This window comes from Eulemur rufifrons, chromosome 20 (assembly GCF_041146395.1).
Source record: "Eulemur rufifrons isolate Redbay chromosome 20, OSU_ERuf_1, whole genome shotgun sequence".
Classification (NCBI taxonomy): Eukaryota; Metazoa; Chordata; class Mammalia; order Primates; family Lemuridae; genus Eulemur; species Eulemur rufifrons.
The window spans coordinates 1,319,196-1,336,277 of record NC_091002.1 but is presented as its reverse complement, the minus strand read 5'-3'; the positions used below and the strand labels follow the sequence as shown (position 1 = coordinate 1,336,277).

The following is a 17,082-nucleotide window of genomic DNA, read 5'->3' as shown; positions in this document are numbered from 1 at the left end:
ACACCTGTGGAAAGTAATTTGGAGACACCTCAAAGAGCTAAAAATAGAAATCCTATTTGATCCAAGGAATCCCACTGCTAGGCATCCATCCAAAGGAAAAAAAGATATTCTATAATAAAGACATATGCATGTGAATGTTTACAGCAGCACAATTCACAACTGCAAAGATGTGGAAACAACCCAAGTGCCCATCAATACATGAGTGGATTAATAAAATGTGGTATATGTGTACCATGGAGTTCTACTCAGCCACAAAAGACAATGGTGATCTAGCACCTCTTGTATTATCCTGGATAGAGCTGGAACCCATTCTACTAAGTGAAGTACCCCAAGAATGGAAAAACAAGCACCACACGTACTCACCATCAAATTGGTATTAACTGATCAACACTTAAGTGCACATATAGCAATAACATTCATTGGGTGTCAGGCAGATGGGAGGGGGAAGGAAGGGATGGGTATACACACAGTTAATGGGTGCGGTGTGCACTGTCTGGGGGATGTACATGCTTGAAATTCTGACTCTGGTGGAGCAAGTAGGGTGTTAAAACAGAAGCTTCACTTGGACTTGAAACCAAGGAACCACAGAGGTGGGAATCCTGCTGCCAGGCCGCCAGGCACGGTATGGACAAGAAACACCAACGAGGACCTTTTCTTAGCTCGTGAACCCTTCACCTGCTTTGAGATTAGAAGTGGGGGAGAGAGTGGAGAAGCAGGGGCGTTTCTGTGCGGACATGGGGGTGGCTATGCAGAGCTGTGAGCCTTTCCCCCATCCCGAGACGGGGGTGCTAGGGGACCCCACTCGATCCAAGGCTGTGAAAGGAGCTCACATGGGCCCCCTGATTGCTGGGTGTGTGTCCCCCGCAGGCGAGGACACCATGGACAGGACTCTGCCTGGGAAAGAGATGGGCTGGTGACCCACTGCTCACGAGGACCTAGGGGTCAGCAGAATTGTCCCGAGGCCTGATGGATTGTCCTGTGCAGGAGAAGCTCCCCACTGACTCAACTTCAAGGTTGCATGTTGAGCCCTTTCTATGAACTGGTGGAGCAGGTCTGCGTGTCCCCCTCACACACCTGTCTCCCCCTCACACACCTGTGTCCCCTACCTGATGCTGCCCAGACACGTGCAATCACGTCCATCCCAGAATATGCTTTGCACGGTCACAGCTCCATGACTTTGTGCCAGTTCCTCCACCAGCCCTGCCTTTCCCCTCCATCAGCCTTGGGGCTGAAAGACCCCCTGATCCCCCAGGACAGCCCCAAGTTGTCCTCTGAGCCCTCTGCTGTGCTCCCACTGGAGCAAGCAGCCTGTTCAGGTGGGCGTTGGTCAAGTTCTCCCCACGCAGAGTGCCACTCACCCCCTCTCTGACGGGGCCACACCCAGGGCAGGAGCTCTAATCTCAGAACTGCCGGGCAGCGCAGGCTGGTGCGCTGGCCGACCACCGCACAGAGCAGGCAGCTGTTCCTATAATCTCCCCTGGACACAAGGCTGGTGATGCAATTAGAAGCCAGGTGACCTGATCATGACCAACTCCTGCCTGGCTGGAAAGCTCTTGACTTTAAAACATCCAGCTAACCAGGGCTTCTTCCCCCAAAGTGCTTACTGCCCTGATGGGGAAACGCAATCCACACACACATTCCCCTTGGATACCTGCAACTCCGTAAAATGCCATAAACCAAACAAGAAAGCCTCCCAGCTCCCGGTGGCCACCCAACGAGCAGCTGGTATGTAAAGCGGGAAGTCCGCTGTCTGCGGAGCTGGCAGCCAGCTCTGGTGTCTCCCTCCTGTCACACCCCAGGTGTCCCCATTCCGTGGGGTTTACTGAGTGCTCAGTAGCCCCAGGGCAGGACTTTTCTCCCCAGCATTCTGTGACTGATGCTGAAGATTTGGGTACAGAATGTTTATTTTTTTCCAAGTTTAAACACTGAGGCAACAGCAGTCAGCTCATGGCCTCCTGGTGTTTGCTGAACATTTTGAGTAGAGGCGAGACTCCCAGGGGGACAACAGCCCTGTGTCTCCAGGAACATTCCCCAGACGGATGGGTTCTGATTCTCTGTGGGGTCAAAGTTGCTGATAAAAAAAGAAAAAAAAAAAAAGGAATGTTTTCCTATACTAAAGAGTTTGTTTCCAGCTCTTCAAATTCCGAAGGAGAAATGGGCTCCCTGGTGGTTTATATTTTAGTGTTTATTTAACCGACAAGTGAAGACAATGAAAATAATTAATTATGCGTATTGACAAAGCCTGTCAGCACTGGCCATGTCACCTGCCTCCCGCAGCAACGCGCGGGGGGAGCGGCGCGAGTGGGGGTCCCGCGTTCCCAGGGGGGAGTGGGAGGCTGAGCGGCAGGAGGGACGGGCGTGGTTTTGAGCCTCAGGTCTCAGTCTCAGCTCCCGTCTCACCCGGCTTGCAGAATGGACTCGGACATGCAGATCTGGCCAAACCCAGCAGTCGCTTCCCACCGGCTTCAGGACAATTCTAAACGTTAGGGCCTTCTGTGTCCTGCCTTCCGCCTACCTGTGCAGTCCTGTCAGCTGCTGGCCCCGCCAGGCGCCCAGCCTCGCGCCCGGCCTCGGGCTCCTGTGCTCCTCCGCCATCCTCGCACTTGCTGCTCATCTTCCCAGACCAGCACCAAGTATTTTCTCCTCCCGAACTCTCGCCTGACACACCCAGGCAGACCGCACCACTTGGCGATACATCAAGTATTGCTCTTATTCGATTCACACTAATCGTGGGAGTATATATGAGGACATATACTTCTCTCTATAATGAGAGCCCATAATTGTCATCTCTTGCTAATTCTATGGTCATAACTTCTGGGGAGATGAGCGAATAGCCACAGTTCTAGGCAGCCCCTCCTCTGAGAGGCAAACTCTCTTCTTTCACTCCTTAATTCTTGGGCAGCCTTGTGACTTGTTTTGGCTGAGAGAATGGAACGCAAGTGACATGGAGTTCCAAGCCTGGACCTCAGACAATTTTGCACATTTCCTGTTCTTCTCTTGCAACTTTGCTACCATCACGTAAACAATCCCAGACTAGCCTGCTGGAGGGTGACAGACATGTGGCCAAGTCACCCTTCTCAATGCCAGACCAATGAGTGAGGCCACCTTACACTAGCTGGTGCCCGGCCAACCTGCCAGCCTGATGCAGACGGAGGGTGTCTAGTGGAGATCCCAGTGTCTGGTCCAGAAGAGCAGATCTGCCATGTCGACCCGGACACCTGGGAGCAAAATAATAACTGGCTGTTGTTTAATCCGCTAGGTTTTGGGGTTATTTGTTAACAGTGGTAGCTAACTGATACAAATTCCTCAGTGAGCTCCCTGAATTCACTCTTAACAGGCCGCTCCCATCTTCCACATGTTACTTCCAATGTACTCCTTCCCCAGTAGACATTTTAAACACGGGTCTGCTAATGCTACATTCCAGCTGAAAACTCTTTAGTGGCTGCCCACTTCCATGAGGACAAAGTCTAATGGTTTCAGCCTGTGAGGCCCACGATGACATGGCCATGGCTTTCCCTGCATCCTGACCTCCGAGCCCCTTTACTCCAGAACTGCTCTCCGCTTGGATTCTCAGGTTTTTCAGTGCACATCGCTGACATCTGTCCGTTACTCTGATGTTCCTCCTTTTCCTGTCAGCTGGCCAGCTCCAGGACCATTGTTACCACAAATGGCACTTTCGCTCATTAGAAAATGTGCCCCTTCCTCAAATAAAACACTTCCCATATTGGTATATCACTGTATAAAGGGAACAATCACACCCTGTGGCCCAGCTTGGCCTTGCCAGGGAGGTTCTCCAGATGCCCAAGCAGGTGGCAGAGGCCTTGGGAGTGCACGTACACACCCTGCTGTGGTCCGCTCACCTCAGCCATGCGCAGGGCACACCCATGCTCCCTGCCATCCCCCAAAGGAGGGCACCAATGCCACATTTGGAACCATGCAGAGCATGGGAGTCAGATCCCTGCGGGTGGGATAGAAAGGAACCTCAGGGCACACTGCACACTGGCTTGCACACGTGTGTACGTGCATGTGTGTGTGGACGAGTGTGTGGGGGACATGCATTCATAACTGTGTGCGTGACTGTGTTTGCCTGGGGGTTGATGTAGAGACAGCACAGCCCTGTTGTGTCAGAACCTGGCCAGGGGATCTCAAACCTCTACTTTGGTGCCCATGTTCTCATATGTCGGTAACTAAGATAGGGATGATGCGTCTTTAGCACACCTCCTTGTGCAGTGCACACCCTGAGAACCTGTACTTGGTGGCATCGCTTGCTCTGACTCAACATGCAGGTGTTAGTCAAACTTTTATCTCCTCTAGGTAACCTGACATCCACTCACCCAGCTACGCATCCCCTCTGTGCTTCCATGGTACCTAGGACCTGCCTTTACCTTAGTAGCCTGTTGTAGACCTGAAGAACTCAGGCTACGGAGTCAGACTGATATGAACTGGAATCCTGGCTCACTGCTGTGTGACTTAGGTATAGCTCTTAACCTCTCTGAGCCTCAACTTCCCCTATCCATTTCTATCCTCCTGGATAGAGCCAGTGGCTACCTCTTCCTTTTCTTTACTTGAAAGCTGGACTCCCAGATCCTGGTTGGGACCTTTCTTACACCTCTTTGTGGTCCTAGGGCTGAAGGCACTAACTATGGAGTTACTGACTTAACCTGTATCGGCCCTGGCAATTGCCCCATGAAATGACGTCAGAGTGGAGGTCCGATATGGGGCACCCAACAAAGCCACTGGCAAGAGCATGTCACATTGTTGAATTTGCAGGTTCAGTTCTCAGAACCTCAAAATAGTTTTTGATAAAAGCAGAAATGAATCTCCACCTTGCATTCCCAACAGGGCAAAAACTGGTTCTTGGCGAGTGGCGGCAAGAAACCTCAAACATCACAGTGGTTTGTGGAACTGCGAAGCTCAGCCTGCCTCGCAGAATCTTATTTCTCAGTGTTTCTTTTCTCGTTAGGGAGAAATTAACTTTAATGAAAATTAGTTTAGCCCTGGGGGTGGTGGCAGCTTCTCACTGTTGCTAGTCCCTGGGGGCTTCCATCTCCTCTGCCAGTTCCCTATCCCTGCTTGTAAGAAAACCATTCATAAAAAAAAAAAAAAGAAAGAAAGAAAGAAAGAAAAGAAGAAAACCTTTTATGCAACTACCTTAAAATCCTCGCTGACTGTACCTCTTGTTTCCTGCTGGACCCAGACCAAATTTCAAATCTATATAATAGTTTGGAGTTACAGGGTTGTTTTAGACAGCTCATCTCGTAAGTCGTTTCCCTAAAATCCTGTGTGGTAACGGGTGGAGGCTGGATCTTTGTTTCTAGGTGGGGACTGCTGAGAGTCATACTAGTAATGCTGCAGTTAAATCTCACCTTCTGTATAAGTTGATTTTAGAGAGATTGCTGTGTCCTCAGCAATGACTGCTATATTTTTTTATCTGGGTTTGTGAGACATTCCATTTAATTTTCATTAAACAAGTTTTCCAAACTTATGACTACACACTGATTTGGTGTTAGGATATGTCTCTTAATTTATAGCTCTAAGTATTTTAATATGTATATACCTATTTCTTCAATGCAATAATTTCTGCTTGGTCGGGAAAGTTAGAAATTCATTTGTCATTCTGCTTTGCACACAATTTCCTGGCTTCTGAGTGGGAATGAGTCGGCTAATTGACTCCCACCTAGGCTCTGGGCTATTTAGTGCAGTTGGGTGGAGGCCACGGCCGGGGATAGGGATCTTTCTCTCATTTATTCACTTGTTCATTCATTCAACGAGCAGAAATGTCCTGGTGCCCACACCTGCCTAGGCACCGTGCTAGGACTTCAGATCAGTTGGCTCATGATTTGGTGACTAGTTTTTTTTTTTTTTTTTTTTTAATTTTTATGTATTTTTTTGAGACAGAGTCTTGATCTGTTGCCTGGGCTAAAGTGCCATGTTGTCGGCCTAGCTCACAGCAACCTCAAACTCCTGGGCTCAAGCGATCCTCTTGCCTCAGCCTCCCGAGTAGCTGGGACTAGAGCTGTGCACCACCATGCCTGGCTAATTTTTTTCTATTTTTAGTAGAGACGGTGTCTCACTCTTGCTCAGGCTGGTCTAGAACTCCTGACCTCAAGGAATCCTCCCGCCTTGGCCTCCCAGAGTGTTAGGATTACAGGCGTGAGCCACCGCGCTCGGCAGGCGACTAGTTTAATCTGCCTGCAGGGCCTGGCCTCCTGCCCCGACCCCTGGCCTGGCAGCTAAGGCCTTGCTGTCTGCTGACCCAGCTCCTTCCCTCATCTATAAAGTGGGGATATGATTAGTTTGGGGAGGAAGAGATCAATAGCTGATCTATAAGCCATGGCATATCTGCTGGGACAGAGAGAGAGAGAGAGAGGAACCAAAGAGCAAAATGACCTTGTCCATTCTCCACGTAAACTTGCCAATCCGACCTCGTGATGGTATTTACCAGCAGAAAGATAAGGGAGAGTCCGCATGTGTACAGTGCCCTTAGTGGGACACACCTGCCTGCGTACACTGGCCTGTGTAGCTATGGGGACAGCCTGCTGGAAAGTGTCAGCGCCAGCTACGTAACGAGCCCAGTATGGAATGAGGCAAACAGCTGCTTTCGAGGAAGCGATGGGCTGGGTGTCCTTTCTAGAGCCCTGGTGTGTTAAGTCTGGACCATGGCGAACCCTAATGAGGTGAGGAAGAACTGGGGCGCTGTCCTGATGGCTTCACACTTCACCTGTGTTTTGTGATGACCTGTATCCTGTGATTAGTAGAAGTTTGATTCTGGATAAGATCTCAGGTTTTTGTGATTTTAATTTGGCAATCTGACTCTGTGTTATCTGATATTCACGCATATTTTTGTGAAAATTAAAGCACTTAAAACAGGGTCTGGCACATAGTAAGGGCTTACTAAATGTTAGCTATTGTCAGAAACGTTAGTTATTATCAGTGCTCACAGAAGCACACATCTTCCCTTCCCAGCCCTTTCCTCAGTTATTTCATTTACTCCTTCACAAGCATTTTTTTTTTTTTTTTTTTTTTGAGACAGAGTCTCACTCTGTTGCCCAGGCTAGAGTGAGTGCCGTGGCATCAGCCTAGCTCACAGCAACCTCAAACTCCTGAGCTCAAGCGATCCTACTGCCTCAGCCTCCCGAGTAGCTGGGACTACAGGCATGTGCCACCATGCCCGGCTAATTTTTTCTATATATATTTTTAGCTGTCCATATAATTTCTTTCTATTTTTAGTAGAGATGGGGTCTCGCTCTTGCTCAGGCTGGTCTCGAACTCCTGAGCTCAAACGATCCGCCCACCTCGGCCTCCCAGAGTGCTAGGATTACAGGCGTGAGCCACCGCGCCCGGCCCTTCACAAGCATTTATGGGGCCCTCACCATGTCCTTGGCACAGGGCGAGGTTCTCAGGATAAGAGCGTGAACCCCACACAAGGTCATGTCATGGCACTGATTTTCTAGCTGGCGGGGGACACACTCTAAACACAGGCGGTGGCCGAGAGGCCACACAGGGCCCACTGCCTGCTCCTGTGAGCACAGTCCTCCTGGAGCACGGTGCGTTGTCACCGTCTATGGCTGTGCTCACACACCCACGGTAGAGGCGAGGAGTTGCGACAGCGTGTGTGTGGCCTGCACAGCAAAAAATACTTATACCTGGATCTTTATAGAAAAAATCTTCCCAACTCTGCATTAAACAAATGAGTATGCAAGAAATAGATGAGCCAGAGAGCAGTGCTGTGAAGGATGATGCGACAGAGGGTGTGTGTGTGTGTGTGTGTGTGTATGTGTATGCATGTGTATTCGTGTGTATGTGCATATGGTATAAGTGTATGTGTGTATATGTGTATGGATATACATGTGTATGTGTGTATGGATATATATGTGCACCTGTGTCTGTATGTGTATGTGTGAATGGGTGTGTATATGTGTGTATGTGTCTGTGTATGCATATGTATACGTGTGTATGTGTATATAGTATATGTATATGCATGTATATGTATATGGGTGTATGTATATGCATGTGTATGTATATAGTATACATGTATGTGTATATTGTGTATATGTATATGTGTGTATGGATATATATGTACACGTGTGTCTGTATGTGTGTGTATGTGTGAATGGGTGTGTATATGTGTGTGTGTGTTGATTTTAGATTAGGTGGTCAGGAGAGGCCTCACTGAGCAGGTGACATCTCAGAGGGGACCTCCGCATCAGTGGCAGCCCCGTGAAAGCAGAGATTGCCTCTGCCGGGTTTGCTCCCCGTGTCCCAGGCTAGCACAGGGCCATGGCTGGGTGCCTCGGGGCGCTGGTGCGATGCTGCCCCTCGAGCTGGTGATGCTGACACCCTGTGGGACTAAACACACTCACCCCGGCACATCCACTGCTCTTTGCAACACGTGCTGCTTGTTCAGCCTCCTGCTGACTCACTGCCCTGCCTGGGGGGTGGCTTTTTCCTGCGCCATCCTGAGCCTGCGCCCAGCACGGTGTGCGTGTGTGCGCAGTGCCCTCCGCACTCGTTCACGGCCCACTCTGCCATCTCACTGCAGCGCCCTGGTACCTGGATGGGGACAAATGCTTGTCTTTCACAAACGTGATGGAACCTGGGATGTGACAGCCCAGGGGAACCAGCAATGCAAAGGGAGAGACAGAAGTTTGGTCCACTTGTTCTGATAGCAACTCAGTGTTGTTTCCGACAGAGAAACTGGAAACAGAGACGCGCCAGGAACATCGTCCCAGGGAGAGGGTGCGTGGCCATGTCAGGCCCGCCCTGGGCGCACCTCCTCAGTCCTGCTTCAGCCCTGGTGGTAGCCCTTGCTGGATGCAGACACAGGGCCGGGGCCCTCAGTCTCATTCCACCCTCACCACTCTACAGGTGAGGAAACTGAGGCCCATTAAGAGGAGAGATCTTTCCCACTGACCCATGGCTAGGAAATGGCAGAGCTGGGGCCAGAAGCGAGTGCTGGGTAAACTAAGGCTCTGACTCCTCCAGGCTTCACGTTCACACTGCTGCTATGTACGGTGGCAGTCAGGGGCCTGGGCCTGGGCATCAGGCAGCTCCGTCACCTCCTCACTCATGCAGGTCCTCTCCTGTCTCTGCCCTCTCTCGACCTGTCCTGAGCCTTAAATAAGCTCCCACACATCAAGTTTGCCTCCCATCTGTGCCTTCTGTAGAACTGTCACAAGGCTTAAATGAGTTCACATAAGTCAAGTTCTTAGCCAAGTGTAGCACAAAATCAATGATCAATAAACCTCAGACATCACCACTGTCATTATACCTGTCACACTGGCCTGCAGCTGCTCCACAGGCACAGAATGGAACTCGATAATCTTCGATTCGTGTCTGGCTCACAGCTGTCCCGAGTGGGAGCTGTCACTGCTCTGCTGCTCCTGTTGCCGTCCACTCATCTCTGGGTGAGCACATGACCTGTCATCGCGGGAGGGAGTGACGCAGGCAGCTGCACTTAACTAGGGCCCGAGGGGAGGTGGGTACTTCTCTCCCCCTGCCAGGGTTTGCTTCTTTCTGGGCTCTGGGCTCCCCGTCTGTACAAGGAGAGCCCCCGACCTGGGGGTGCCAGGAGCCCCTGGGTGGGGTGGTGAGGAAAAGGGCACCTTACCTGGCCCGCTGCAGAAGGAGCCGATGATGGCCAGAATGCACAGGATGCTCAGGTAGGGGACCCAGAGTGCATGGTCCTGCAAGAGAACAGGGACACGGGCAGGTGAGGAGGCAGTGGTGTGTCCAGAGGGCTGGGGTTTACCACCCCAGCTCCTCCTCACCCATCTTCCTGACCTTGGACAGGCCACTTTATGTCCCTGGACCCCAGTTTCAGCATCTATAGCACAGGAACAATGCTAACCCCTCAATCATTCCATCTACTGATTTTACAGACATGTTGTGAAGAGGTTAGCATAGTCCCAGCATATGGGCAGTGGTGAATAAATGAATAATTCTCACTGATCAAATGCTTAGTTTCAAGCAGGCAATATGAGAAGTTTTTGCAGGCATTATCACATTTAAATTTTTTTTCTTAGTTATCAGCATTATTACATAAAGCACCATATTGCACCCCTGCCATCCTACAAGGTATGACATGAGTTAATTCATTTCATGGAATGTGTCTGGAGGGACCGTCACTCATCTAGGGGGTGGCTGGGTGCTGGATGCAGAAGGGTATTTGGGGATTGCTCCTGCTCTAGCAGGCTGGATGGCTGAGTGTTAGAACATGGTGTCACCAGTTCTGAGACATGGTGAGCATGTGCGGAGGTTCTGGGGCTGCCCCAAGAGGGGCCACCTGGCCCTGTCTGGAGAGGTGCAGGGAAGGGAAGAGACTGTGCTCACCTCTGCAGGCTGAGCTGGAGCCAGCCCAGTGGGAAATGAAAGGAAAGGCTTCCAGCAGAGGGCTCGGCATGGACCAGGGCACAGAGGCGTGAGAGGGCTGCTGCAGGGTGAGCTGGAACAGTTCAGAGTGGAGGGCAGGGGGGCCAGGGGAGAGCAACAGGGAGCTCCTGCCCCTGTCTGTGCCAAAGCCCATCAGCTCTTGCTTCAGGAGTTCTCAGGGCTGAGCAGAGCTTTGTGGGCCCCTGTGGACTGCGAGGCTCACTTTTGTACCAGGCCATGCACCCTCCCCTCCACCCAGCTGATGGTCTGAACATCTTCTGGCCACGCCCGGGGAGGTGGGAATGCAGGTGTGAGACAGGAGTGACCCTCACCCTTCACAACTCACTGTCTGTTGAGAGAGAGAGGGACGAGGCAACAGTGAGCATTAGTGCTCTGTGATAAGTGATCTCACAGGCTCCCCATGGGGTGTATGGGAACACAGAAGAGGGCACCTCCCCGAACTTACAAGCAAGGAAGACTTCCTGGAGGAAGAGGTATCTAAGAGTATCTGCGGCTTCCTAAGTCAGGGAAGCAAGAAGCTAGATGGGCAAAGGAGGGCCCTTGGAGAGGAAAGAGCCAGGCACCGCGGGGAGCTGCCGGGGGCAGGGTGTGGGGTACTGGGGCAGACAAGGGCAGGCCAGGGAGGGAAGAGCTCTGAAACCTTGTGAAGCAAGGTCAGAGGGCATCTCCAGGGTCTGCACAGCCCTGTCAAACGTCCGACACAAGTTGCAGAAGGCAGTGTCCTGGACATTACCCTGCTGGCATTCTCAGAACCTTGGAGGTCCAAGGGGACCGCAAAGCCACCCTGCTCAGGACAGCCTCGGGCCTGGCCGTGGGGGAAGATCATGTCTGCTAGCACGGGGTCCCTGAGGGAGATGGTCCTGCCCCCTGCCCGTCAGCAAGCCGCCAGCACCCCTCTTTGAAGGAAATGCTCTTATCCATCACACGCCGCCATGCTAATGTTGCCTTTTTCTAGAAATGTCCGGGGCATTAAGACAGCTGGCAGATGGTCAGCACATGCGACTGTCATTTTTAAGGTTCATTTTTTTAAAAATGCAGAGATTGGTTGACTGCTGTCCCCGTGCTTCCTGCGTCCCACAGGGTCGAGACCCGTTTGAGACACGGAGGGAGCGCTCCGCCAGTGCAGCCGCCCTGGGCAGCGCGGGGGGCAGAGCCCCAGGGTCCTGGGGTCTAATCCCAGCCCTGCTATTGTCTAGCTGTGTCACCTGGGCAGTGCGGGGGCCAGAGCCCCAGGGTCCTGGGGTCTAATCCCAGCCCTGCTATTGTCTAGCTGTGTCACCTGGGCAGTGCAGGGGCCAGAGCCCCAGGGTCCTGGGGTCTAATCTCAGCGCTGCTATTGTCTAGCTGCGTCACCACGGGCAGCTTATCGGTATATATTCATGCCTCAGTTTCCTCATCTCCATAAAAGGAAAAAATGCCAATTTCATAAGGCCGAGGCATCTCGCTGTCCTCCTACGCAGCACACACTCGCTGAGCACTGGCTCCCAGGGCTCCCAGGGCCTTTCTTGTCTAATCCTCACAGCACCCTGGACATAAGGACGACTGTCTCATTTCAGAGATGGGACCCTGAAGGAAGCTGAGAGGGTGACTTGTCAAAAGTTTCATGCCATAAGGAAAAGCCAGACTGAAACAGGCAGCCTGGCTCTAGAGCCCCTGCTGGCGAGCACCAGGCAACGACAGGACCATTGGGAAAGTGCCCAGCGCCTGTGGGGATGCGAGTGCGGGGAGCGTCTTAGGGTCCTCTAGTGCAGGTGCCTCTACTCCACAGGTGAGGAAACTGAGGCTCAGAGCGGGGACGCATCTCGACCATCACACAGCTCACCAGCGGCAGTGACAGGGCCCGAAGTCAGGGCACTCATCCCCCAGTCCAAGGACCCATCTCCAAACCCTCTTCCCCGAGGGCTTGCAGCAGCCATGTCTTGAGGACACAGCCTGCAGCTTCAGAGCCGAGACGCCCCCTGGGTGGGCTGTACCGTCAGGGTGTCTGCACAGTACGACCCTACACACCAAAGCCCCCACAGTGGTGAAGCCAGGGGCCAGCTCTGTGCTCACTGCTCTCAAGGTGTGACAGGCACATCCTCTTACCTGCAGTGTCAGCGTGATGGTGAGGGCCCCAAAGAAGAGGGCCATCAGCCCGAAGCCACCAATGAGGAGGGGTCTCCATCCCAGGCGCTCAATGACCAAGCCCTAGTCCAGGGTAAAAGAGAGAGAGAGAAAGAGCGAGAGCTGTTATTCCACTTCTAGCAGAAAGTGGAGGGGAAGGTGGCACTGGGAACTGGCAATGCGGTCGTGGGTCAAGGCTGGCTTTGACCCTGAGCCAGCCAGGCCACTTTCCCCACGGCCACAGCCGGAGGAGCAACGCTGTCTACGAGAAAGAAGAAAGGGAGCAGAGGACGCGCCAATGCCTGGGCACCGGCTGTGTTTGCGCACCCGCCTTTCCTCCTCACCTCCGTCAGGGCGGCCTCTGCTAGGGTGTCTGGAAGGAGGAACTGGGTGGATGCGGTCAACCCAGCCCTCCCTCCGCCTTCAGAGCCAGCCTGCCACAGGACGCCGCTCCTCCACCTCCAGGTTGTGGGTTTTATAGGGGCAGATACGCCAGGTGGAGCCCAGGGGTGGGGGTGGGTGCATGAGGATCCCTGTTTCCCTCCCTGCCTGTGTCCAGGGCTCAGTCTCATTGTGGGCTGTGATGCCTGGAGGCTCACCTGGTGCAGCCCCTGAAACTGCATCCTCCAACCCAGCTTCTCGCAGCCTCGGGCTGTCACCGACCTCCCTCTGCCGCCCCTGCGTCCACCTCACAGCTGGGTAGGGACAGCTCTTCATCAAGCCCCTTTACATGCCAATGGCCTGGAGTAATCGTGATTGCAGCCAAGTGTCAGAGACAGGCATGCACGGGTCTATATCCCAGCACTGCCACTTTCCAGACGTGTGGACTGTGGCAAATGACTTCACTTCCCAAAGCTCCAGGGCCTTATCTGTGACAGGAGGAACAAAATTCCCTCTGGCAAGGGTGTCTGGAGGGGCAGGCAGGTTAAAGAGGAGACTGCACGCAACACAGGCACTCTGACTGTGTCAGGTGCACCCCGCCCCACCATTCCACAAAGAGAACACTGAGGACCAGAGAGGTGAAGTCACTCAGCAGATGTCACACAGTCAGCAGGTGGAGAGGGCCAGACATTGCACCCAGGGTGTCTGAATCAAAATCCACGGTTTTTCCCAGTTGTGTGATTAGGCTTCCTGGAGGACGCAACAGCAGCCAGAGACACAGGGAGCTTCTCAGGCAGAGGGATCAGCGGGAGCAAAAGCATGGAGGCTGGAGGGGCCCCATCAAAAGGGCCATCTGGCTTGAACAAGGGGAGCAGTGGTTCTGCCAAGGGCCACGAAGCCCGTGCACGCCTCCCGCCTGCCAGCTTCAGGTGCTGGCTCAAGTGCAAGATGCGGAGATGAACAGTTGCAATCCTGACCCAAAGTCTCAGGCTCTCTCTACAAAGGAGTCCTCCCTCCTGCAGGGACTCCAGGGCCCTCTGCCTTCTCCTCTTTCCTCATACCCTGTTCTGCAGAGGGTGGGTGCTGGGGAGCCGTCTGGGCAAACGGGCATTCTCTCCTGATCTGAGTGTGGGCTGCCATCCCCCTTGGTGGAGCTGGCACCGAGGGGTGAGGAGCAGCTGCTGTCTTAAGGACACAGCCTGCAGGCCAGCTGTACCTGCCATGTGTTGCTGCCTGGGGCCGCAGACCTCCCAGCCACCTGGGCACAGGTGCTGAGGGGCCGGGGGACTCTGGTGCAGAAAGTCAGGGGCCTGGAAGGAAAACATACCTGTCTGATGACTACGCATCTCAGGCAGCAGCCAAGACTCCTGGTTGGAAAGGCTTTTTTCCCACTGCCTGAGCAGGAGGGGCAGCCCCAAGCCTCTGAGCCTGGCCCCCTGGAACCTGACCCAACAGAGCAGAGCGCAGGTGGCATCCGGAGGCACGTGGGGCTGAAGAAGGGCGGGCTGGGGTCACGGCCTGGTGATAACACCATCCTTGCAGGGCAGCTGTGGGATCAGAGGGAAGAAACCCCAGTGCCTGAAATAGACCCACGAATGGCAGAGGTTCCCAATAAATGGCAGAAGACATATTAGTCATGTCAACCAAGGAGTGGCCTGGGGTCTGGTGCCAGTTCCTGCCTCTAGCAAGTCAGTTGACCTTCTCTGTGTTAATTTCTTTTCTTTTCTGATGATGATACAGTTAGTCTAGGTAGCAGTAGCTGATAATCATTTCCTGAGCACCTACTATGTGCCAGGCACTATATGAAGCACTTTTCATGGCTCAACTCATTTAATCCCCACAATAACTTTATAGAGTAGGTTCTGTAATTTGCCCCATTTTACAGGTAAAAAAACTGAGGCACAGAGACTTTGGGACTCCAAGGTCACCAGGCTGGTAAGTGGCAAAGCTGGGATCAATTACAAAGTCTTTTCTGGTTCTTGAGACATTAAATTTTCCTGGACATTAAACTAGAAACAGACAAAGCCACTGTGCCACAGAGATGCCCAGCTCCCGAACACAAAGAAGACTCAGAGTGACTCGCTGGCCCCTCTCACTCGCGGTACCCTGACTGTCTTTCCTCACTGGGCCAGGTGCTGCGTCTGCGATTGCCGGGACCGACAGGAATACCCAGCAAGTGTTGAGCTGTGTGTGCTGAGGGAGCGAAGGTCTGTCCTTGTAGGGCAAGCAGCGCGAGCCTCGTTTTGTGGAGGAGGATGGTGAGTTAAGGGACAGTGGTGGGCTAAAGGACAGTGAGTTCACTTGGGGGAGGTGGGGAGGGAGGTCAGGCCCAGCGAGAGCCATGGAGGAAGAGAGACAGACAGAGAGACAGAGAACGAGAGAGCAGGGGAGGCAGGGAAGGAGGGAGAGAAGGAAAGGCCTGCACTGAAGCCATCCCCCCGCCACCCCAGGCCCTCATGAGCCAGGTCCCATGAAAGGGGACACACTGATGGTGCCGCCAGGACCAGAGCAACATGGACAAGGGAGCTGGGTCCCAGTGACAGGAGGGACCCCTGTAAGGTGAGGGGAGCAGGGCAGGGACATTGAGCGAGCATCAGAGGCCAGAGAGGTTATGCTGCCTCAGTGCACACGTTACTCCCAGTGATCTGGGCCCAGAGGCCCAGAGGCCCAGAGATGTTACAGGGTTTATCCAAAGTCACACAGAGCTAGTTATCCAGAGAGGAGGGAGTGGGATCGCTGCTCTTTCACACCAAGGCGTGGCTGTAAGGTGTCCACACTCCTGGGCTCAGTCACTTTCCTTCTGGGTATTTTTCCTAAGGAAATAGATACCTGGTCAAAGATTCATGGACAAAGATCTTCATTGGTGTGTTATTTGTACTAATGAGGAAATAGAAATAATCTAGAAGTCCACCAACAATTGACTTGGTTAATAAATATTGAAACATTTAGATGATGAATATGTAGAAATTAACAATTTTTTTTAGAGATAGGGTCTTACCCTGTTGCCAAGGCTGGAGTGCAGCGTCCGGTCACAGCTCACTGCAACCACCAATGCCTGGGCTCAAGCGATCCTCCTGCCTCGGCCTCCCAAGTAGCTGAGACTTGCAGGCATGTGCCATCTCTCCTGGATAATTAATTTTTTTTTTTTTTTTTTTTTGGAGACAGGGTCTTGCTATGTTGCCCAGGCTGGTCTTGAACCCCTGGGCTCAAGAAATCCTCCTGCCTTGGCCTCCCAAAGTGCTGGGATTACGGGCATGAGCCACCACATCTGGCCAACATCTTTTAAAAGGATTTTTAAGTAGCACGGAAAAATTCCCAGGGTACAATTTTAAGTAAAAAGAGCAGGACATAAAATTGTATCTACTTATATATGCAGTTACATAAATCACAATTATGTTGCACTAACACATCCTGGAAAAATATATGCAGAAATAGGTTATAATGGCTAACTCTGGCTGGGGGAATATACAGTTATTATTTTACTTGTTTATTTTTCAGTTTCCCAAGTTTTATACATGAGATTTTTCATTAAAAAAAAAAACAACTAAAAAATAGAGTTAGCTAATGTGTAGGAATGCAAATCTCTGTCCTGAGTCATGAGTCTTCATTTTCCCCTAGCACCAAATATTTCCAATACTCATACTGGCAAATTTTCATAACCATGTAAAATGTATCTTTGCTACAATCTAAGGATGCTGTAGCCATTTTTGTAGCTAACAGGGCAGAAACCAAAGTTAAGTGGGCACTAAAAATGAAGGCTGCTCAAAACTGGAACACGTGGAAAGTTTGTCTCGTAAGCGTCTTAGAGGAGTTGGGACAGAGCCCCTCAGGACAGGGTGCTGCAAGGGCCATAGAAATTACCGTGGATGAGCATCGGTCACTGGGAGACACTGTCACACTGACATCAGCATGTGTTACATTATCACACTGAGATTAATGTGTTACATTGTTACCCCAAGATCAGCATGTATATATTGTCACACTGAGATTAACATGTGTTATATGGAGATTAATATGTTTCATTGTTTTACTGAGATTAACATGTGTCACATTGAGATCAACATGTGTTATTCATATATTGTTACACTGAGATCAACATGTGTTATGTTGCTACACTGAGATGAACGTGTTATATTGTTACACTGAGATTAATATATCTGCTACATTGTTATACTGAGAATTAATATGTGTTACTCTGAGATTGGC

At 51.9% G+C, this 17,082-nt stretch overlaps 1 protein-coding gene across 1 annotated transcript in view; it reads right to left on the bottom strand.

The window, feature by feature from the left end:
- The window catches only part of LOC138401120 (solute carrier family 2, facilitated glucose transporter member 9-like), a 79,253-nt gene that overhangs the window by 20,583 nt on the left and 41,588 nt on the right, over window positions 1–17,082 (bottom strand). Inside the window, 2 exon segments of the mRNA XM_069496397.1 lie at window positions 9,614–9,686; window positions 12,478–12,579. Of these exon segments, the coding sequence (XP_069352498.1) occupies window positions 9,614–9,686; window positions 12,478–12,579 (175 nt within the window).